Source organism: Narcine bancroftii, chromosome 6 (assembly GCF_036971445.1).
Source record: "Narcine bancroftii isolate sNarBan1 chromosome 6, sNarBan1.hap1, whole genome shotgun sequence".
In the NCBI taxonomy this organism is placed as follows: domain Eukaryota; kingdom Metazoa; phylum Chordata; class Chondrichthyes; order Torpediniformes; family Narcinidae; genus Narcine; species Narcine bancroftii.
The window spans coordinates 250,179,322-250,201,896 of NC_091474.1; the positions used below are offsets into that span (position 1 = coordinate 250,179,322).

Here is a 22,575-nt window from a genome sequence, read left to right on the forward strand (position 1 = left end):
CCCTCGTCTCCCCCGCTCCTCCCCCTCGTCTCCCCCGCTCCTCCCCCTCGTCTCCCCCGCTCCTCCCCCTCGTCTCCCCCGCTCCTCCCCCTCGTCTCCCCCGCTCCTCCCCCTCGTCTCCCCCTCCTCCCCCGCTCCTCCCCCGCTCCTCCCCCTCGCTCCTCCCCCGCTCCTCCCCCTCGCTCCTCCCCCGCTCCTCCCCCTCGCTCCTCCCCCGCTCCTCCCCCTCGCTCCTCCCCCGCTCCTCCCCCTCGCTCCTCCCCCTCGTCCCCCCGCTCCTCCCCCTCGTCCCCCCGCTCCTCCCCCTCGTCCCCCCGCTCCTCCCCCTCGCTCCTCCCCCTCGCTCCTCCCCCTCCTCCCCCTCGCTCCTCCCCCTCCTCCCCCTCGCTCCTCCCCCTCCTCCCCCTCGCTCCTCCCCCTCCTCCCCCTCGCTCCTCCCCCTCCTCCCCCTCGCTCCTCCCCCTCCTCCCCCTCGCTCCTCCCCCTCCTCCCCCTCGCTCCTCCCCCTCCTCCCCCTCGCTCCTCCCCCTCCTCCCCCTCGCTCCTCCCCCTCCTCCCCCTCGCTCCTCCCCCTCCTCCCCCTCGCTCCTCCCCCTCCTCCCCCTCGCTCCTCCCCCTCGCTCCTCCCCCTCGCTCCCCCTCCCCTCGCTCCTCCCCCTCCTCCCCCTCGCTCCTCCCCCTCCTCCCCCTCGCTCCTCCCCCTCGCTCCTCCCCCTCGCTCCTCCCCCTCCTCCCCCTCGCTCCTCCCCCTCCTCCCCCTCGCTCCTCCCCCTCCTCCCCCTCGCTCCTCCCCCTCCTCCCCCTCGCTCCTCCCCCTCCTCCCCCTCGCTCCTCCCCCTCCTCCCTCCCCCTCCTCCCCCTCGCTCCTCCCCCTCCTCCCCCTCCTCCCCCTCGCTCCTCCCCCTCCTCCCCTCGCTCCTCCCCCTCCTCCCCCTCGCTCCTCCCCCTCCTCCCCCTCGCTCCTCCCCCTCCTCCCCCTCGCTCCTCCCCCTCCTCCCCCTCGCTCCTCCCCCTCCTCCCCCTCGCTCCTCCCCCTCGCTCCTCCCCCTCGCTCCTCCCCCTCGCTCCTCCCCCTCCTCCCCCTCGCTCCTCCCCCTCCTCCCCCTCGCTCCTCCCCCTCGCTCCTCCCCCTCGCTCCTCCCCCTCGCTCCTCCCCCTCGCTCCTCCCCCTCGCTCCTCCCCCTCGCTCCTCCCCCTCCTCCCCCTCGCTCCTCCCCCTCCTCCCCCTCGCTCCTCCCCCTCCTCCCCCTCGCTCCTCCCCCTCGCCTCCCTCGCTCCTCCCCCTCGTCCCCCTCGCTCCTCCCCCTCGTCCCCCTCGCTCCTCCCCCTCGTCCCCCTCCTCCTCCCCCTCGTCCCCCTCGCTCCTCCCCCTCGTCCCCCCCCTCCTCCCCCTCGCTCCTCCCCCTCGTCCCCCTCGCTCCTCCCCCTCGTCCCCCTCGCTCCTCCCCCTCGTCCCCCTCGCTCCTCCCCCTCGTCCCCCCGCTCCTCCCCCTCGTCCCCCCGCTCCTCCCCCTCGTCTCCCCCGCTCCTCCCCCTCGTCTCCCCCGCTCCTCCCCCTCGTCTCCCCCGCTCCTCCCCCTCGTCTCCCCCGCTCCTCCCCCTCGTCTCCCCCGCTCCTCCCCCTCGTCTCCCCCGCTCCTCCCCCTCGTCTCCCCCGCTCCTCCCCCTCGTCTCCCCCGCTCCTCCCCCTCGTCTCCCCCGCTCCTCCCCCTCGTCTCCCCCGCTCCTCCCCCTCGTCTCCCCCGCTCCTCCCCCTCGTCTCCCCCGCTCCTCCCCCTCGTCTCCCCCGCTCCTCCCCCGCGCCTCCCCCGCTCCTCCCCCGCGCCTCCCCCGCTCCTCCCCCGCGCCTCCCCCGCTCCACCCCCGCGCCTCCCCCGCTCCTCCCCCGCTCCTCCCCCTCGCCTCCCCCGCTCCTCCCCCTCGCCTCCCCCGCTCCTCCCCCTCGCCTCCCCCGCTCCTCCCCCTCGCCTCCCCCGCTCCTCCCCCTCGCCTCCCCCGCTCCCCCCTCGCCTCCCCCGCTCCTCCCCCTCGCCTCCCCCGCTCCTCCCCCTCGCCTCCCCCGCTCCTCCCCCTCGCCTCCCCCGCTCCTCCCCCTCGCCTCCCCCGCTCCTCCCCCTCGCCTCCCCCGCTCCTCCCCCTCGCCTCCCCCGCTCCTCCCCCTCGCCTCCCCGCTCCTCCCCCTCGCCTCCCTCGCTCCTCCCCCTCGCCTCCCTCGCTCCTCCCCCTCGCCTCCCTCGCTCCTCCCCCTCGCCTCCCTCGCTCCTCCCCCCTCGCCTCCCTCGCTCCTCCCCCTCGCCTCCCTCGCTCCTCCCCCTCGCCTCCCTCGCTCCTCCCCCTCGCCTCCCTCGCTCCTCCCCCTCGCCTCCCTCGCTCCTCCCCCTCGCCTCCCTCGCTCCTCCCCCTCGCCTCCCTCGCTCCTCCCCCTCGCCTCCCTCGCTCCTCCCCTCGCCTCCCTCGCTCCTCCCCCTCGCCTCCCCTCGCTCCTCCTCCTCCCCCTCGCCTCCCTCGCTCCTCCCCCTCGCCTCCCTCGCTCCTCCCCCTCGCCTCCCTCGCTCCTCCCCTCGCCTCCCTCGCTCCTCCCCCTCGCCTCCCTCGCTCCTCCCCCTCGCCTCCCTCGCTCCTCCCCCTCGCCTCCCTCGCTCCTCCCCCTCGCCTCCCTCGCTCCTCCCCCTCGCCTCCCTCGCTCCTCCCCCTCGCCTCCTCGCTCCTCCCCCATCGCCTCCCTCGCTCCTCCCCTCGCCTCCCTCGCTCCTCCCCCTCGCCTCCCTCGCTCCTCCCCCTCGCCTCCCTCGCTCCTCCCCTCTGCCTCCTCGCTCCTCCCCCTCGCCTCCCTCGCTCCTCCCCCTCGCCTCCCTCGCTCCTCCCCCTCGCCTCCCTCGCTCCTCCCCCTCGCCTCCCTCGCTCCTCCCCCTCGCCTCCCTCGCTCCTCCCCCTCGCCTCCCTCGCTCCTCCCCCTCGCCTCCCTCGCTCCTCCCCCTCGCCTCCCTCGCTCCTCCCCCTCGCCTCCCTCGCTCCTCCCCCCTCGCCTCCCTCGCTCCTCCCCCTCGCCTCCCTCGCTCCTCCCCCTCGCCTCCCTCGCTCCTCCCCCTCGCCTCCCTCGCTCCTCCCCCCTCGCCTCCCTCGCTCCTCCCCCCTCGCCTCCCTCGCTCCTCCCCCTCGCCTCCCTCGCTCCTCCCCCTCGCCTCCCTCGCTCCTCCCCCTCGCCTCCTCGCCCTCCCCCTCGCCTCCCTCGCCCCTCCCCCTCGCCTCCCTCGCTCCTCCCCCTCGCCTCCCTCGCCCCTCCCCCTCGCCTCCCTCGCCCCTCCCCCTCGCCTCCCTCGCCCCTCCCCCCTCGCCTCCCTCGCCCCTCCCCCTCGCCTCCCTCGCCCCTCCCCCTCGCCTCCTCGCCCCTCCCTCCTCGCCCCTCGCCTCCCTCGCCCCTCCCCCTCGCCTCCCTCGCCCCTCCCCCTCGCCTCCCTCGCCCCTCCCCCTCGCCTCCCTCGCCCCCCCCTCGCCTCCCTCGCCCCTCCCCCTCGCCTCCCTCGCCCCCCCCTCGCCTCCCTCGCCCCTCCCCCTCGCCTCCCTCGCCCCTCCCCCTCGCCTCCCTCGCCCCTCCCCCTCGCCTCCCTCGCCCCTCGCCTCCCTCGCCCCCTCCCCCTCGCCTCCCTCGCCCTCCCCCTCGCCTCCCTCGCCCCTCCCCTCGCCTCCCTCGCCCCTCCCCCTCGCCTCCCTCGCTCCTCCCCCTCCGCCTCCCTCGCTCCTCCCCCTCGCCTCCCTCGCTCCTCCCCCTCGCCTCCCTCGCTCCTCCCCCTCGCCTCCCTCGCTCCTCCCCCTCGCCTCCCTCGCTCCTCCCCCCTCGCCTCCCTCGCTCCTCCCCTCGCCTCCTCGCTCCTCCCCTCGCCTCCCTCGCTCCTCCCCCTCCGCCTCCCTCGCTCCTCCCCCTCGCCTCCCTCGCTCCTCCCCCTCGCCTCCCTCGCTCCCTCCCCCTCGCCTCCCTCGCTCCTCCCCCTCGCCTCCTCGCTCCTCCCCTCGCCTCCCTCGCTCCTCCCCCTCGCCTCCCTCGCTCCTCCCCCTCGCCTCCTCGCTCCTCCCCCTCGCCTCCCTCGCTCCTCCCCCCTCGCCTCCCTCGCTCCTCCCCCTCGCCTCCCTCGCTCCTCCCCCTCGCCTCCCTCGCTCCTCCCCCTCGCCCTCCCTCGCTCCTCCCCCTCGCCTCCCTCGCTCCTCCCCCTCGCCTCCCTCGCTCCTCCCCCTCGCCTCCCTCGCTCCTCCCCCTCGCCTCCCTCGCTCCTCCCCCTCGCCTCCCTCGCTCCTCCCCCTCGTCTCCCTCGCTCCTCCCCCTCGTCCTCCCTCCTCGCTCCTCCCCCTCGTCTCCCTCGCTCTCCCCCCTCGTCTCCCTCGCTCCTCCCCCTCGTCTCCCTCGCTCCTCCCCCTCGTCCTCCCTCTCTCTCCGCCCTCCCTGTCTCCCTCTCTCTCCCCCCTCCTGTCTCCCTCTCTCTCCCCCTCCTGTCTCCCTCTCTCCCCCCTCCTGTCTCCCTCTCTCTCCCCCCCTCCTGTCTCCCTCTCTCCCCCCCTCCTGTCTCCCTCTCTCCCCCCCTCCTGTCTCCCTCTCTCCCCCCCTCCTGTCTCCCTCTCTCCCCCCCTCCTGTCTCCCTCTCTCTCCCCCTCCTGTCTCCCTCTCTCTCCCCCTCCTGTCTCCTCTCTCTCCCCTCCTGTCTCCCTCTCTCTCCCCCTCCTGTCTCCCTCTCTCTCCCCCTCCTGTCTCCCTCTCTCTCCCCCTCCTGCCTCCTCTCTCTCCCCCTCCTGCCTCCCTCTCTCTCCCCCTCCTGCCTCCCTCTCTCTCCCCCCTCCTGCCTCCCTCTCTCTCCCCTCTGCCTCCCTCTCTCTCCCCCTCCTGTCTCCCTCTCTCTCCCCCTCCTGTCTCCTCTCTCTCCCCCTCCTGTCTCCCTCTCTCTCCCCCTCCTGTCTCCCTCTCTCTCCCCCTCCTGTCTCCCTCTCTCTCCCCCTCCTGTCTCCCTCTCTCTCCCCCTCCTGTCTCCCTCTCTCTCCCCTCCTGTCTCCCTCTCTCTCCCCCTCCTGTCTCCCTCTCTCTCCCCCTCCTGTCTCCCTCTCTCTCCCCCTCCTGTCTCCCTCTCTCTCCCCCTCCTGTCTCCCTCTCTCTCCCCTCCTGTCTCCCTCTCTCTCCCCCTCCTGTCTCCCTCTCTCACCCCTCCTGTCTCCCTCTCTCTCCCCTCCCTGTCTCCCTCTCTCTCCCCTCCTGTCTCCCTCTCTCTCCCCCTCCTGTCTCCCTCTCTCTCCCCCTCCTGTCTCCCTCTCTCTCCCCCTCCTGTCTCCCTCTCTCTCCCCCTCCTGTCTCCCTCTCTCTCCCCCTCTGTCTCCCTCTCTCTCCCCCTCCTGTCTCCCTCTCTCTCCCCCTCCTGTCTCCTCTCTCTCCCCCTCCTGTCTCCCTCTCTCTCCCCTCCTGTCTCCCTCTCCCTCCCCCTCCTGTCTCCCTCTCCCTCCCCCTCCTGTCTCCCTCTCTCTCCCCCTCCTGTCTCCCTCTCTCTCCCCCTCCTGTCTCCCTCTCTCTCCCCCTCCTGTCTCCCTCTCTCTCCCCCTCCTGTCTCCCTCTCTCTCCCCCTCCTGTCTCCCTCTCTCTCCCCCTCCTGTCTCCCTCTCTCTCCCCTCCTGTCTCCCTCTCTCTCCCCCTCCTGTCTCCCTCTCTCTCCCCCTCCTGTCTCCCTCTCTCTCCCCTCCTGTCTCCCTCTCTCTCCCCCTCCTGCCTCCCTCTCTCTCCCCCTCCTGCCTCCCTCTCTCTCCCCTCCTGCCTCCCTCTCTCTCCCCCTCCTGCCTCCCTCTCTCTCCCCCTCCTGCCTCCCTCTCTCTCCCCCTCCTGCCTCCCTCTCTCTCCCCCTCCTGCCTCCCTCTCTCTCCCCCTCCTGCCTCCCTCTCTCTCCCCCTCCTGCCTCCCTCTCTCTCCCCCTCCTGTCTCCCTCTCTCTCCCCCTCCTGTCTCCCTCTCTCTCCCTCCTCCTGTCTCCCTCTCTCTCCCCCTCCTGTCTCCCTCTCTCTCCCCCTCCTGTCTCCCTCTCTCTCCCCCTCCTCTCCCTCTCTCCCCCTCCTCTCCTCTCTCCCCCTCCTCCTGTCTCCCTCTCTCCTCCTCCTGTCTCCCCTCTCTCCCCTCCTGTCTCCTTCTCTCTCCCCCTCCTGTCTCCTCTCTCTCCCGCTCCTGTCTCCATCTCCTCCACCCGTCTCCCTCTGAATCCCCCTCCTCCTCACCCCGTCTCTCTCCCACCCATTCCCTCATCCCTCTCTCTCCCCTCCTCTCCCTCTCTCCCCCTCCTCCTGTCTCCCTCTCTCTCCCCCTCCTGTCTCCCTCTCTCTCCCCCTCCTGTCTCCCTCTCTCTCCCCCACCTGTCTCCCTCTCTCTCCCCCTCCTGTCTCCCTCTCTCTCCCCCTCCTCTCCCTCTCTCCCCTCCTCCTGTCTCCCTCTCTCCTCCTCCTGTCTCCCTCTCTCCCCCTCCTGTCTCCTTCTCTCTCCCCCTCCTGTCTCCCTCTCTCTCCCCCTCCTGTCTCCCTCTCTCTCCCCCTCCTGTCTCCCTCTCTCTCCCCCTCCTGTCTCCCTCTCTCTCCCCCTCCTCTCCCTCTCTCCCCCTCCTCTCCCTCTCTCCCCCTCCTCCTGTCTCCCTCTCTCCTCCTCCTGTCTCCCTCTCTCCCCCTCCTGTCTCCTTCTCTCTCCCCCTCCTGTCTCCCTCTCTCTCCCCCTCCTGTCTCCCTCTCTCTCCCGCTCCTCCCGTCTCCCTCTCTCTCCCCCTCCTGTCTCCCTCTCTCCCCCTCCTCCTGTCTCCCTCTCTCTCCCCCTCCTGTCTCCCTCTCTCTTCCCCTCCTCTCCCTCTCTCCCCCTCCTCTCCCTCTCTCCCCCTCCTCCTGTCTCCCTCTCCCCCTCCTCCTGTCTCCCTCTCTCCTCCTCCTGTCTCCCTCTCCCCCTCCTCCTGTCTCCCTCTCTCCTCCTCCTGTCTCCCTCTCTCCCCCTCCTGTCTCCTTCTCTCTCCTCCTCCTGTCTCCCTCTCTCTCCCCCTCCTGTCTCCCTCTCTCTCCCGCTCCTCCCGTCTCCCTCTCTCTCCCCCTCCTGTCTCCCTCTCTCCCCCTCCTCCTGTCTCCCTCTCTCTCCCCCTCCTGTCTCCCTCTCTCTTCCCCTCCTCTCCCTCTCTCCCCCTCCTCTCCCTCTCTCCCCCTCCTCCTGTCTCCCTCTCTCCCCCTCCTGTCTCCCTCTCTCTCCCCCTCCTGTCTCCCTCTCTCTCCCCCTCCTGTCTCCCTCTCTCTCCCCCTCCTCTCCCTCTCTCCCCCTCCTCCTGTCTCCCTCTCTCCTCCTCCTGTCTCCCTCTCTCCCCCTCCTGTCTCCTTCTCTCTCCCCCTCCTGTCTCCCTCTCTCTCCCCCTCCTGTCTCCCTCTCTCTCCCGCTCCTCCCGTCTCCCTCTCTCCTCCTCCTGTCTCCCTCTCTCTCCCCCTCCTGTCTCCCTCTCTCTCCCGCTCCTCCCGTCTCCCTCTCTCCTCCTCCTGTCTCCCTCTCTCCCCCTCCTGTCTCCTTCTCTCTCCCCCTCCTGTCTCCCTCTCTCTCCCCCTCCTGTCTCCCTCTCTCTCCCCCTCCTGTCTCCCTCTCTCTCCCGCTCCTCCCGTCTCCCTCTCTCCCCCTCCTGTCTCCCTCTCTCCCCCTCCTCCTGTCTCCCTCTCTCCTCCTCCTGTCTCCCTCTCTCTCCCGCTCCTGTCTCCATCTCCTCCACCCGTCTCCCTCTCCATCCCCCTCCTCCTCACCCCGTCTCTCTCCCCACCCATTCCCTCATCCCTCTCTCCTCCTCCTTTCTCCCCTCCCCCTCCACCCCTTTCTCCTCTCTCAACCCCCATCCCTTCCGATCTCCATTCCTTTACCTGCCCGCCCTCGTCTCTCCCGATCTCCTCAGCCCGGTGTTGCCACCGCTCCCGGGGTCCCAGGCCGCTCCGTCGCCGCCTGATCCGTCGCGGTCCTGCCTCCAGACGTCCCTCCCCGGCGCAGTCTCGCGCTCTTTGTGTGAGGTCACTTCCCCCGGATCTCCGGGGCGCGAGGCGGGACGCCCCAGCCACTTCCGGTTCCCGCGCTGTGGGCTCCGCTCGCTGGCCGACCCGCGGAACGCGAGCGCTGGGAATCCTGCAGGGCGCGAGTCCTGGTGCCCAGGATGGAGAAAGGTCTCCCCAAAGAGGCTGCCCTGCCGGTTGGTTTCATTCTAATGCTCGCTCTCTGGCTTTGCTCGTGGAGCTCCAGGCATTGGCAGCACGAGGAGGCCATTCTGGTTCAGCCATCACATGCTACCCCGAGGAAAGTCTGCAGACTCCGTGGTTGAGGTAAAAACACGAAGCGTCAGGAACTCAGCAGGTCCATCAGGGTCCTTTCTGTCGCAGAGATCAAGATACAGATCCAACATTTTGGGCTTGAGCCCTTCATCAAGGCCTGAGCAAAATGTCGGCAGGTGGTGGGGGAAGGAGCACGGTCCCAAAGTCAGGAGGTCATTAGTGCTCTCCTTAATTTTGGGCTCAGACACTTTTTCCATTCATTTGCCCCTGGGCTCCATAATTTTAAATTTGGAATCAAACGATTCACATGTGATTAAAGTGCACATTCCAGATTTTATTCAGGGTCATTGGAATACATTTTGGTTTGACCATGTAGAAATCACAGCACTTTATACATGTACCCCTCATTTCAGGGCACCATCTTTGGGACATTTGGCTTCATGGGTGTTTGTGAGTCAGTGGGTATATTTAATTGCTTCATTGGTGCAGGTATAAGAGAGCTAGGCTTGCTTCTGAGCTTTTGATCACCTTTGGAGTCTAGTTGCCATTTTTCAATGAGGACCAGAGTGAGTATGTGCCAATGAAAGTCAAAGAAGCCATTATAAGTCTGAAAATTCAACTGTTCGGAACATTGTGAAGGAGAAAGAGCGTACTGGTGAGCTCAGTAATCGCAAAGGGACTGGTTTTCCAAAGAAGTCCATCACTACTGATGACAAAAGAATTCTCATCATAATGAAGAAAATTCCCTCAGTGTATTTCTGACAGATCAGAAACACTTCAGGAAGTAATGACTAGTGTAAATGACCTCTGTCTGCAGAAGATTTCATGAACAGAAATGCAGAGGGTACATTACAAGATGCAAAGATGGTACGTTTTGGATCTTGGGCAGTTCCTTTATGCCTCCACACTTTGCTCTTGCCAACACTCTGATACACGTTAATCTTGGTCTCATCTGTCCACAAGACATTTTTCCTGAATTCTGCAGTGTTATGGACCCTGGATAGTTTTATTTTCGAACCAGTGACAGGACTGAACCAATGGCAGGAGAGGATAGTGCGCTGCTGTGAAGTGATGAAGTAGTGGTGGAAAACTGACAGCTGCATGGGAAGCTCTAAAACAGCGCTGGGAAACTTACAGCAGTCAGATGTGCAAGAGCCACGTGCTGGAAGCCAATGGGCTTGTGGAGAGCACGCCCATTATTGTCAACATCTCTCCACCAATCAGGAGAGCTGAAGGCACGTGCTGAGGCAGTTGAAGTGCCCCGTGTGCTGAGTTTTGAACAGGTTGGTTGGAGGGCAGTCAGTCAGATGGTCAGTCCATGTATGCGTGCTCACCCGGCAGCTTCAGCAAACGAGGCTGAGTTGCTTTGTTTACTGGTGCTACTACTGCCATTCGTAACTCTCTGTCAGTGTACTCACCCAGTAGCCTCAGTGGAAGAAAGGAGACTGGGCTACTTTGTCTGCAGGTACCAGCACTGTTGTCCTGAGCAGTTTGTGCCACTCTGATACCCAGTGTGTGACCGACCTGGGCTTCCCCAGACTCCATCCAAGAGGAAGACTTCGTGTGACTGAAGTCACTTGACAACTTAAGACAGGGCGTAGAGAGGGGAAGAAGTGTGTGACAGAAGGTAATTTGTTAACCCTAAAGTGGACCAGAGGAGTGAACCTCATTTAGTAACTAGGAGGTCACTGGGTGAAGATTCCTGCGTGAAGAAATCAAAATTGATTGTTGCCACATTCAAAACACAGGAAAGTCAGAAGTCTCCAGTGATCACAACCATCTGTCTCCATGTCCAACTAAAATACCAGCATGCAACCAAACCAAGAATTCCAAGCCTGGAGACCAGACTCTAAGCTGTTCCTCATTGGCTGACAGGCTTGACATGACTGACTTGAAGTTTTGTTTTGGGAGTTTTCTTTTGAGGCTGCAATGTGATGGTCTGGGTCTTTTCCACATATACCTTATAAATATCTGTAAAGGCTTATGTTTGGGTGTAAGTTTATCAAGGTAATTCTACTATTGTTAATAAATTTTGTGTTAAACTTAACCCATCTGCTTACGCTTCTCTCTACTGCTGTTGGTGAGGCTCTTTTAAATATTTCTTGGCAAACTAATCTGGCCATCCTGTTTCTGTGGCTAACTAGTGAATTGCATTGTCCATTTTATCAGATGAAAGAGCCAGATAAATTTAGCTTCTTTTTTTTTCACATATTGAAAGAAATGCACAGTCCCTGTTCATGGCATTTACGTTCTGCTTTAACTCTCTTTATCAGTCCTTTACAGAATTCGGACATTTTCCAATCCTCAGAGTTGTACAGCACAAAAGCAGGCTCGTTCAGGCCACCTCACCCAGGCTGACCGTGATGCCTTCTGAACTAATCACATTTGCCCACGTGGGACCTGCATCCCCATCCACTTTTAGGCAACATTTTAAGCCTCTTCTATCTTACTCGGCCACTTTCCCTTTAGATTTTTTTCTTCAAGGAGTGTTTGTGTGAAATTCTAAACTTTGTGTTAATTATTATTTACCGTCAATCTTATTAATTAATGTTGATTCCCACTGTTCAAGAGACATCATTCTTTTGTCATTTGTTTTTTTATAATTTTTAAAAGTATTTAGACATGCAGCATGGTAACAGGCCCTTCCAGCTCACGAGCCCAAATACCCCAATTAACCTTACACCCATACATTTTGAAGGGCAGGAGGAAACCGACGTAGACACGGGGAGAACACAGATAGTGCCAGATTCAAACCCAGGTCATTGGTGCTGTAACAGCGCTACAGTTACTGTGTCACCCATGCCGCTATGATACCAAGCTGCTTAGCAGATTTAAAACACATTTAAGGAGATTGAATGTGAAAAAGCATGGTGCCAAGATAATAACCTCCCTCTCAACATCAGCAAGATGAAGGAGATGATCATTAACTTCAGAAGAGAGGGCAGGGACCACAACCCAGTCCATGTTATAAAGCTGAAGTGGATAGACAGTCAAACATTTCCAATTACCTGGCTTGGACCAACTTGATGTAAAGTGCATCAACATCTCTACTATCTTGGATAACCAAGGAAGTTCAGCATGTTCCCGATGTCCTTCAACAACCTCTCCAGGTGTACCATTGGAACTATATCACAGTAATGAATACAGCTCAGAACACTGAAACTTCCCTCCCCTCCATGGACTTCATCTACATCTCCCACTGCCTAGGAAAGACAGCCGACACACTGGAGGATCCATCACACCCCAGACACACTCTCTTCTTCCTCCTCCCATCGAGGGGAGGGTGGGTGGAAGGGAAAGGCTCAAAAGTGTGAAATCATAACACAAGGGCTTAAACTCAGTTATTTTCCCACAGCCATCAGGCTCCTGAGAGAACCCCACCACAATACTCTCATGCTGCCCTTGCTTTGTACTAATTTATCTTTTTCCTGTTGCAACTCTACTCTGCAAATGGTCTTGTTCTGCTTTATGAAGTTGGATGAATGTTACCATTGACCTATTCGATTGTGAATGGGTGGACTCTTGATACGAAAAGTTGACAAATAAGATGAAACAAACATACCCTTGTTTCTGATTGAATCAAATCATTAAAATTTGATACATAACTTCACCATATGGTTCTCAATGTTCTCTAAAGGCCTGTGAACCACTTGGTCATCAGCACCCCCTCATTAGGCAATACTTGCTTGAAGATAACTTCTTCCCTTATTGATTGAACAACATCCCAAAAATAAAATTTCTAACCCATCCATGATTTCATCCTCCAAAACATCAGGTTGGCCAAGTCCCTAGCTTGTACTTGTGTTAAATGCACCACTCATTCAAATTTGTGGGTGTGTATGCCGAGGTTGTTTTGCATTTGGTCCAGCTGGTTGACCCATAAATAGTACAGCAATGAAACAATACAATTACAGAAAGTGATCTAGTCGAATGGAGCAAAGGCTATATTATTTCACTCGTGTGGGATTCATTTAAGAGCCTGGTAACGACGGAAATGAAACTGTCCTTTAATCTGGCCATACATAATCTCACACTTGGGAATCGTTTTCTCAGTGGGAAAAGGTGTTGCCATGGTGGGATAAGATTTTTTTGTGTGTTGCTGCCTTTCCAAGGCAGTACAATGTGCAGTCAGTGGAGGGGAGGGAGGTTTGTATGATCTGAACTGTGTTCACAATTTCTGCAGATTTGAGTAGAACAGATCCTTTACCATGCAGTGATGCATCCTGACAGGGTACCTACATCTGTAGTCGTTAAGGGATGCAGGGGGACGTGCCATATTTTCTCAGACTTCTGAGGATGTAGAGGCACTGGAATGCTTTCTTGCCATCACATTGAGGTAGGTGGATCAAGATCAGTCCCAAGAAACTTAGAGCTGTCTGCCAGCTCCACCTCATCAGCATCAATGTGGACCAAGGAGTGAACTCTGCCCCTCCCCTGGAAGTCTATGACCAAATCTTTAGTCTTGTAGACATTGAGGGAGAGGTTGTCCTGGCACCAAGACACAATCCTTCTTCTTGTTTGAGAGCCAGCCTAGACAGTGGTGTCATCTGCGAATATGTAGATGGAGTTAGATTGGTGCCTGACCTCCCTGTCAGTATACAGGGAGTAGAGTTGGGGCTGAGTACACAGCCTCACCTGGCCCCAGTGTTGAGGATGATAATCAGTGGGCTACAACAGTACTAAAATAACACTGGACAATGTTTTGTTTTCCAAAAGGTTTGCTTCCTAGAAAAAAATGGTAATTATGATAGACAACTTCAAGCTGAACACAAAGATAATTTCAGATTTGGTGTAACACGTAAGGAGGTTGGAGAAACATGAAATTTAACTTGTATTGAATTTGGCATTAAGTGTACACTCACCACATATGTAGCAGACTGCATCACAGCTGTTGTGACATTGACAAGACATTTCTGCTGTATTGAATTTTCTTGAAGAAAATAAATGCTGTTAAATACACTCACTCTGCTATTGCCTGAAGAACATGTGCATGGGTTCAATCTGTAGCGATGTAATGCACAGCATCTGCAGACAAGGCCTAAGACTACATTTTTATAGCACCTGCACTAAGTGCATGCCCACACATGCTTGGACTGACCAAAACACTTGCTTTGTGGGCAATATACTAGTAGACAAAATATGTCAGGAAATCACAAAAATAGGTTGTATCCAAAATAACGGTATGTGCTAGGAAAGTTTTAGTGATTTTCGTGATCAGTATTATATGGCGAGCTCTCCACTGGCCACCGTGACAGAGGTGCACCAAAGAAAAGGTACAAGGACTGCCTAAAGAAATCTCTTGGTGCCTGCCACATTGACCACCGCCAGTGGGCTGATAACGCCTCAAACCGTGCATCTTGGCGCCTCACAGTTTGGCGGGCAGCAGCCTCCTTTGAAGAAGACCGCAGAGCCCACCTCACTGACAAAAGGCAAAGGAGGAAAAACCCAACACCCAACCCCAACCAACCAATTTTCCCTTGCAACCGCTGCAATCGTGTCTGCCTGTCCCGCATCGGACTGGTCAGCCACAAACGAGCCTGCAGCTGACGTGGACTTTTTTACCCCCTCCATAAATCTTCGTCCGCGAAGCCAAGCCAAAGAGAAGAAGAAGCCCAAAATCCATAAAATACACCTAAATGCGTTCAGGAAGCAAAATCTTCATTGTCCAGTGTAATCATTCTGAGTTCTGGTGTTGAACAATGGACCTCCACAGGATACAATCTCCACTCTTTCTCAGGACAATGACTTTCGATTGGAAACTGGACAGGCTGACAGAAGTGACTTATGCCACTGCACCGATTCAGCTGGGTGCAGGCTGGTCCAGAAACCATCAGTCAGGAATGGCAATTCCAGAGACTTGGAGTGAGGCAGGGATTGGAAGAGTGGGGAATGCAAGGAACAGGAATGATAAAGGCTGGGATTGGGAGAGGATGGGGAATGACGGAACGGGGCTGTCTTTTCCCAGTTTGACTCAGATGGATTCAGATCACAAATGTTCAATCAGAGTGGTGTTATGGGAGGTCATTCATCCTGTCACATCTATACTAGCTCCCTGGAATAGTAATCCATTGAGTCAAACTAGCAAAACACTTTTTACAGTACCCAGCCAACTGATTTTTTTGCTTTGTGGTATCATGTTAATTAAATTGTAACTGAGAAGTTGCAGCAAGTACGAATTTCTTTCCATCTGTGATAATAAGCTTGGAAATTTGACAAAATTCTGAGGGGTATTGAAGTAAATGCAAGTAGGATTTCTCCATGATGTTATGTGAGACAAGGGTGACATGAGGTAGGGATGAGACGTTTAATGGGAACATTTGGGGGAACTTCAGAGAGAGGTGGGAGTGTGGAACGAGCTGCCAGCTAAAGTGGTGAATACCATTTTTGACATTTAAGAAACATTTGGACAGGTACGTATGGGAGGAGTGTGGAGGGATATAGTCCGGGCCCAGCTCAATGGAACCAGGCAAAATAAGTTAAGCACTGACTAGATGGACCAAAGAGCCTGTTTCTGTGCTGTGGTCTGTGGTTCTATGATAGATAAATAATCCCAATTGCAGTTAGAGCAAGAAAACAAAAATTCACAACCTTCAAATTTCCCTGCAGCACTTACACCATTCTGATCAGGACATCTATGGTCAGTCCTCCAAGCTGGGAGTTCCTGCCAAACTGCGCCATGGGAGAATCAACTCCAGTACCACAGCAATTCCAGGCAGCAGATCACCACCACCTTTAAATGTTTTAAATTTAGACATACAGCATAGTAACAGGCCATTTTGGCCCACGAGCCCATGCTGCCCAATTTACACCTAATTGACATACACCCCTGGACATTTCAAACAGTGGGAGGAAACTGGAGCCCCCAGGGAAAACCCACACAGACAAGGGGAGATTGTACAAACCCCTTACAGACAGCACAGATTGGGACCCAGGTCCCGATCAATGACACTGTAAAGGGGTTACACCAACCATGTTGCCCAGAGGCAGTTTGCCACAAGACAAATGCAGGAGGCCTGATAGACAGGTTCTACAAATGAAACTCTGGCACCTCAAAGGGCACGAAGCTCCAAAACAAGCCAGGCTTGCATCTGCTGTAAAGTCAGGTAATGAAGCATAATTATTGGCAATTTATTTGACATAAAGTACAGAGAATGCTGAAGATACTCAGCAAGTGAGACACCTGTAGTGGGGCAAATAGAATTTACTGGAGCACCCAAAACACGGAGAGAATGTACAAACTCCTTTCAGACAGCACAGGATTTGAACCCTGGACGTTGGTGTTGTAACATTGGTTAACCGCTGCGCTAACCATGACGCCCACCATCAGCAAGGGAAAATATTAACTCTTTCTCCACAGGTGCTGACTTTCTGGCATCTTTCATTTCACATTGTCAGCATTATATTTCTGCTTTTTGACTTACGCATCGATGGTTGTATGACAAAAGCCCAGCAGGTGGCAGTGCATGCCACCTCTCGAGTTTGAACCTGGAGGACTTGCACATAAGTGTCCAAAAATAAACATTTTTGAGCAGAAAATTAACCTAATTCTTCTCTTCAAGCAGAATTCATCTGGCTCCAGTAGGAAGATAACCCTTTGAGACTCAGAATAACCTTAGTTCAGTAGAAAAATAAACTAATAAAACCTGAGAGTTCTATAGCATAGAAACAGGCTCTTCAACCCAACTTGTCTGTGCTGACCACACTCGTCTCATCTGGTTGTGTTCAACTCTTGTGCCTCTAAGCCAGCCAGTCTCAGCCTTTCTTTGGCTATGGGCCCCCTTCCCTGTGAAGCAATCAAGTTTTTGTTTCTTCCATTCTTCGAACTATATAAAAACAACGTCAGCCAATCTTCTATCTGTGCTAGTACCTTTTCCATAATATCAAGGACTTGTTTGCAGCCTTGTGTATGGCACCATGTCAACGGCCTGAAAATCCAAGTAAACATCCACCTACTCTCCTTGGTCTGTCCTTCTAGTGATCCACACAGAACATTACAGCACAGCAGCTCACGATGTTGTGCCAACCTGTGTAAACCTACTCCACTGGTATTTAACCCTTCACAACCACACACCCAAACCTATTTTTCTTACTTGCATGTGCCTAAGGTTTTTAAATGCCCCTATTGTACCAGCCTTCACAACCATCCCTGGCAAAGCATACCGACACCCAGCACTCTGTTAAAAAAAACATCTATGACATCTCCCCTAAACTTTCCTCTCTTCCTTTTTCTTTGACTTGGCTTCGCAGACGAAGATTAATGGAGGGGTAATGTCCACGTCAGCTGCAGGCTCGTTTGTGGCTGACAAGTCCGATGCGGGACAGGCAGACACGGTTGCAGCGGTTGCAAGGGAAAATTGGTTGGTTGGGGTTGGGTTTTTCCTCCTTTGTCTTTTGTCAGTGAGGTGGGCTCTGCGGTCTTCAAAGGAGGTTGCTGCCCGCCGAACTGTGAGGCGCCAAGATGCATGGTTTGAGGCGATATCAGCCCTACTGGCGGTGGTCAATGTGGCAGGCACCAAGAGGTTTCTTTAGGCAGTCCTTGTACCACTTCTTTGGTGCACCTCTGTCTCGGTGGCCAGTGGAGAGCTCGCCATATAACACGATCTTAAGAAGGCGATGGTCCTCCATTCTGGAGACGTGACCTACCCAGCGCAGTTGGATCTTCAGCAGCGTGGATTCGATGGCTGTCGGCCTCACCCATCTCGAGTACTTCGATGTTGGTGATGAAGTCGCTCCAATGAATGTTGAGGATGGAGTGGAGACAACGCTGGTGGAAGCGTTCTAGGAGCCGTAGGTGATGCCGGTAGAGGACCCCTCCTTAAACAATGTCCTCTGGTATTTGCTACTGTTGCCCCTGAAAAAGGTGGTCTGTCCACCCTATCTGTCTCTCATAATCTCATAGACCTCTACAAAGTCTCATCTCATCCTTCATCAGTCCAAAGAAAAAAGTCCCAGTTCTATCAAGTAAAAACACAAAATGCTGGAGAAGCTGAGCATGTCAAACAGTGTCCTTTATGTAGCAAAGGCAAAGATACAGAACCAATGTTTCAGGCTTGAGCCCTTCAACAAAGTATGAGAAAACGCCGGCAAGCGTCCGAACAAGAGTATGAGGAGGAAGAGGGTGGCAAGGCAGATGATAGGTGGAAAAAAGAGGGAGGGGACAGCAGCAATGGGGGGGGGGGGGGGGGGAAATGGTAGTGTTGTGTGGGTGAAAGAACTGGAAAGACAGGAGAAGATGATCAGGTTTAATGGAAAGCAGTAAAGTCAATGTTCATGCCATACGGCTGGAGGGTGCCCAGACCAAAAATAACGTGTTCCTTCAATCTTTGGTGGTCAAGTACATAAGGCCATGGACAGATATGTGAGGACGGGAGTGTGACCCAGAATTCAAATGGTTGGCCACTGGGAGGTCACTGTGATTGCGAACGGATTGGAGGTGCTGAGCAAAGTGATCTCCTAGTCTGTAACTGGTCTCTCCAATGTAGAGAAGGTTCAAAGAATGCACCGGATGCAGTAACTACATCTTCTGGACGTACAAGTGAAGTGTTGCTTCAGGTGAAAGACCTTTTTGGGGCCGCGGATTGTGGCGAGGGAGGAGGTGTGGGTGCAAGTGTTACATCTCCTGTAGGAACAGAAGACGCCAGAGATGTGATGGGTGTGCAATGGGTAGGGAGGGGTAATTGCATGAGGAAATCATGGAGGGAGCTGTCCCTACAGAAGGCCAAGAGGGGAGGAGAGGGAAAAATGTATCTGGGGTGGAATCCTGTAGTAAGTGCCAGAAATTATCACGGATGAGGTGTTGGATGCAGAGGCTGGTGGGGTGGTAGGTGAGGTGAGGAGGATTCTATGTTTGTTGCATCTGGGGACAGTGGGGCCGCTAGGGTAGATGAATGGGAAATAGTGATGTGGATGAGGGCTGAGTTGATGGTGGTGGAGGGGAAGCCATGTTTGTGGAAGAAGGCAGACATTTCAGCTCTGGACTGGAAGACCTCATCTTGGGAACAGATGTGGCAAAGACAGAGAAATTGAGAGAAGGGGATGGAATCCTTCAAGGGGACAGGGTGTGAGGAAGAGTAATCCATGTAGTTGTGGGAGTTGGATGGTTTGTAGTATATGTCCATGGATAGCTTAACTTCCGAGATGGAGACAGAGTTTTAGTAAGGGGAGAGTTATTGGAGATGGACCAAGTGAGTTGAGGTCAGGGTAGAAATTGGACATGAAGTGGATGAAGCTGAGAAGCTCATCGTGGGTGCATTAGGCAGCCCCGATATAATCATTGATATACCAGAGGAAGAGTTAGGGGGCCTTACCTGTGGAGGCTTTCAGCGCCCTCAGGCAGATTTAGAAGTGAGATGAGTTAAATGAGAAGTTATTTAGAGTGAAAACAAGTTCTGCCAGGCGAAGGAAGGTGGTAGTAGAGGGTGACTGGTTGGATCTTTGGTCCAGGAAGAAGCAGAATTTTCAGTTCTTCTGTGTGAGGGATAGAACACAATATTCGAAGTGTGGTCTCACTGTTACCAGAGATTTATAGAGATACATTACCTCACGCCTCTTGAACTCAATCCCTATAACGAAGACCAGCATACCATGCACCTTCTCAACCACCCCATCGACATGTGTGGCTACCTTGAGGAACTTGTGGACCTGGACCCCAGGATATCTCGGTATCTCCACACTGTTAAGAATCTTGCCATTAACCATGTCTACTACCCTCAAGTTCAACTTTTTAAAGAGCATCACCTCACACTTAATTGAACTCCATCTGCCATCTCTCCACCCAACTCAACATCCTGTCTCCAACCCATTGTAACCTACAATAACCTTCTACACTAATGACAGCACCTCCATCCTTCATGTCATTTGTAAACTTACTGACCCACTTCCTCAAAGAACTCCTAACAGCTTTGTCAAACAAGATCTCCCCTAAAGGAAACCATGCTGATTTCAGCCTATTTTATGCACTTTCAAGTACCCCAAAGTAGGGAGGAGTCACGTGATGGAGTAGTGGCCGGTGGGGGAACTCCAGCCCTCTCCAGAAAAGTTTAAAAAAAGGTAGAGAAAAAACAAAGTCACTAACACAGAAACCATAACAAATTGAAAGTGAAAGTGTGGAAAAAATGGCAGCAAAGAAAGAAAAACCATAAACAACAGGAAGAAAAGAAGAGGAAGGACGTCGGAAGAGGAAGGTGAAGGCCTTACCGGTATGAGGAAGCCCGCCGTGGAGAGAGAAGCCCACTCCCTGAGGTCAGTGGAAACCCCGAACTCAGGACTACAAAGATGGCTCACGGAGCCAAACAAAAGTGCGCAACTGCGCATGCGCGAATCCTCACGCATGCGCGATGCACAAGACAAAAACAACACCGACGGGAAGGGGGACTAGCTGAGGAGTAAATCTCCACAGCCGAAACAGACAATTATAACATGACAGCAATAAGAAATCAAAGAAACAACAGATGACCAACTCAGATGAAGAAGACCAACACCAAGACACTTTTAATAAAAATAAGAAGAACAAAAATACCCAACAAAATAAACAACCCACCAAGAAAATCAGAAGAGACAGAGGTAAAAGACACAGATCCTGGAGTGGACTCAGAAGAAGAGGAGGAAGAACACAGAGAAATGGAAGATGAAGGGAAGGGAAAGTACATGGATATATTTTTTTTAAAGAATATATGGAAACAGTAAAAGAATGGCCGTCACAAGAATTCAGTGAAATAAAAAGAACAAAAAGTACAGAAGAAAAAGTGAATAGATTAGAGATGATCATGACAGATATAGGAAAAAGAGTGGACAAGGTGAAAGAACGAGAAACAGCCATAGAAATGGAGGTAGATAACTTAAAAAAGAAATTAGAAGAATCTGATAAAAAAGTTAAAGAAACATGTTAGCTCAGAAGATAGATATAATGGAAAATTATAATAGAAGAAACAATTTAAAGATAGTGGGCCTTAAGGAAGATGAAGAAGGCAAAAATATGAGAGAATTTATAAAAGAATGGATCCCCAGGGTCCGAGGAAGGCCAGAATTACAGGAAGAAATTGAAATAGAAAGGGCACACAGAACATTAGCCCCTAAACCACAACAAAAACCAAGATCCATTCTAGTAAAATTCCTAAGATATACAACAAGAGAAAATATATTGGAGAAGGTAATGAAAAAAATAAAAGAAGACAAAAAAAACACTGGAATACAAGGGTCAAATTTTTTTTTTCTATCCAGATATAAGTTTTGAACTCCTGAAGAAGAGGAAGGAGTTTAATGCAGCAAAAACGACCCTATGTAAAAAAGGTAATAAATTTATGTTAAAATAGAGTATAAGTAAGAACTAAGGGAAAGAAAGGAAGTAACGAAGGAATTAAGAGAGTGACCTTTGTTATATATGAAGATTAAAATCTTTTCTGGGGGGGCTGGGTGGGGATGAGTTACGGTCACTGCATAATCAGTTGACGTTTGCGAGTGAATTCGCAAATCCAAATGGAGAGGGGAGATGTGGTTGCCCGACAAGGGATAAAGGGCAACTCAGGAGGGGGAGGGGAGAATGGGGTTAAAGAAGTTTTAAATAAGAGAATAAGGAAAATGTTTGATGTTTTAGAAATGTTGTCTTATAAAGTGTTCAAAACAAGAAAGCAGAAATGGATCAGAAGGAAAGGTGATGATGGAGAAACGGAAAAGGAAGATAAACAAAGTATGAAATGGCTACGTTGAATTATATGACTTTAAATATTAACGGAATACATAACCAAATCAAAAGGAAGAAACTGCTAAATTTACTGAAAAAAGAAAAAATTGATATAGCATTTGTGCAAGAAACACATTTAACTGAATTGGAACACAAGAAATTAAAGAGAGATTGGGTAAGACATATAACAGCAGCGTCATATAATTCAAAAGCAAGAGGAGTAGCTATATTAATTTGTAAAAATGTGCCAATAAAATAGAAGAGGAAATAATAGATCCAGCAGGGAGATATGTAATGATAAAATGTCAGATATATTTGGAGTTTTGGAATCTACTCAATGTATATTCACCTAACGAAGAAGATCAAAAGTTTATGCAAGATATTTTTTTGAAGATAGCAGATACGCAAGGGAACATATTAATAGGAGGGGATTTCAACCTGAATTTGGATTCAAATATGGACAAAACTGGGAAAAAAATTAACAGAAAGAACAAAGTAACCAAGTTTATAATTAAATCAATGGAAGAAATTCAACTTTTGGATATATGGAGGAAACAACACCCAAAGGAAAAGGAATATTCATATTATTCAGGTAGACATAAAACATACTCAAGGATAGACATATTCATGTTATCAGCCCACATTCAAGGGAGAGTTAGGAAAATGGAATATAAAGCTAGACTATTATTGGATTACTCACCCCTGTTATTGGCAATAGAGCTAGAGGACATCCCACCAAGAATGTATAGATGGAGATTAAACTTCATGCTACTTAAAAGGCAGGATTTTAGAGAAATCATTGAAAGACAAATTAAAATGTATTTTGAAATAAATACGGAATCAGTGAAAGATAAGTTTATACTATGGGATCCAATGAAAGCGTTCATCAGAGGGCAAATAATAAGTTATGTAACCAAGATGAAGAAGGACTATAATCAGGAAACAGAGCAGTTGGAAAGGGAAATAGTAAATATAGAAAAAGAATTAGCAATAAAGGAAGATACATCTAAAAGAAGAGAATTGGCAGATAAAAAAATAAAATATGAAACACTACAAACATATAAGGTGGAGAAGAACATAATGAAGACAAAACAGAAATATTATGAACTGGGGAAAAAACGCACAAAATTCTAGCATGGCAGCTTAAGACAGAACAAGCTAAGAAAATGGTATTGGCATCAAGGACAAAAGACAAACAAATCACATATAATCCAACGGAGATCAAGGAAAACTTTAGAGAATTCTATGAACAATTATACCAAACTGAAAACGAAGGGAAAGAAGGCAAAATAGATGAATTTTTAACTAAAATTGAACTACCAAAATTACAAATAGAGGAACAAAATAAATTAACAGAACCATTTGAAATAGTAGAAATACAAGAGATAATAAAAAAATTACCAAATAATAAAACACCAGGAGAGGATGGATTCCCAATAGAATTCTATAAAACATTTAAAGATTTATTAATTCCTCCAAGTAATCAACCAGATTGATAAAACACAAAGCTTACCAGATTCATGTAAAACAGAAATAATTACAGTAATACTAAAGCAAGGGAAAGATTCACTCGCACCAGCCGGCGTCCCGACTCCATCTGCAGCTCCAAGAAACGCT

The 22,575-nt window shown here is 53.6% G+C and overlaps 2 protein-coding genes across 7 annotated transcripts in view; one reads left to right on the top strand and one right to left on the bottom strand.

The window, feature by feature from the left end:
• LOC138737226 (cullin-9-like) overlaps nucleotides 1-8,004 on the bottom strand; it is a 316,560-nt gene extending 308,556 nt beyond the window's left edge. For all 6 annotated transcript variants that reach the window (XM_069887919.1, XM_069887917.1, XM_069887915.1 and 3 more), the window contains exon 1: nucleotides 7,881-8,004. The gene's annotated coding sequence lies outside the window, so the exon portion shown is untranslated. The remainder of the gene's footprint in view (nucleotides 1-7,880) is intronic.
• The window catches only part of LOC138737391 (dynein axonemal heavy chain 8-like), a 55,083-nt gene that overhangs the window by 4,621 nt on the left and 27,887 nt on the right, over nucleotides 1-22,575 (top strand). Inside the window, exon 2 of the mRNA XM_069888137.1 lies at nucleotides 7,913-8,200. Coding sequence (XP_069744238.1) covers nucleotides 7,913-8,200 — 288 coding nt within the window. The remainder of the gene's footprint in view (nucleotides 1-7,912; nucleotides 8,201-22,575) is intronic.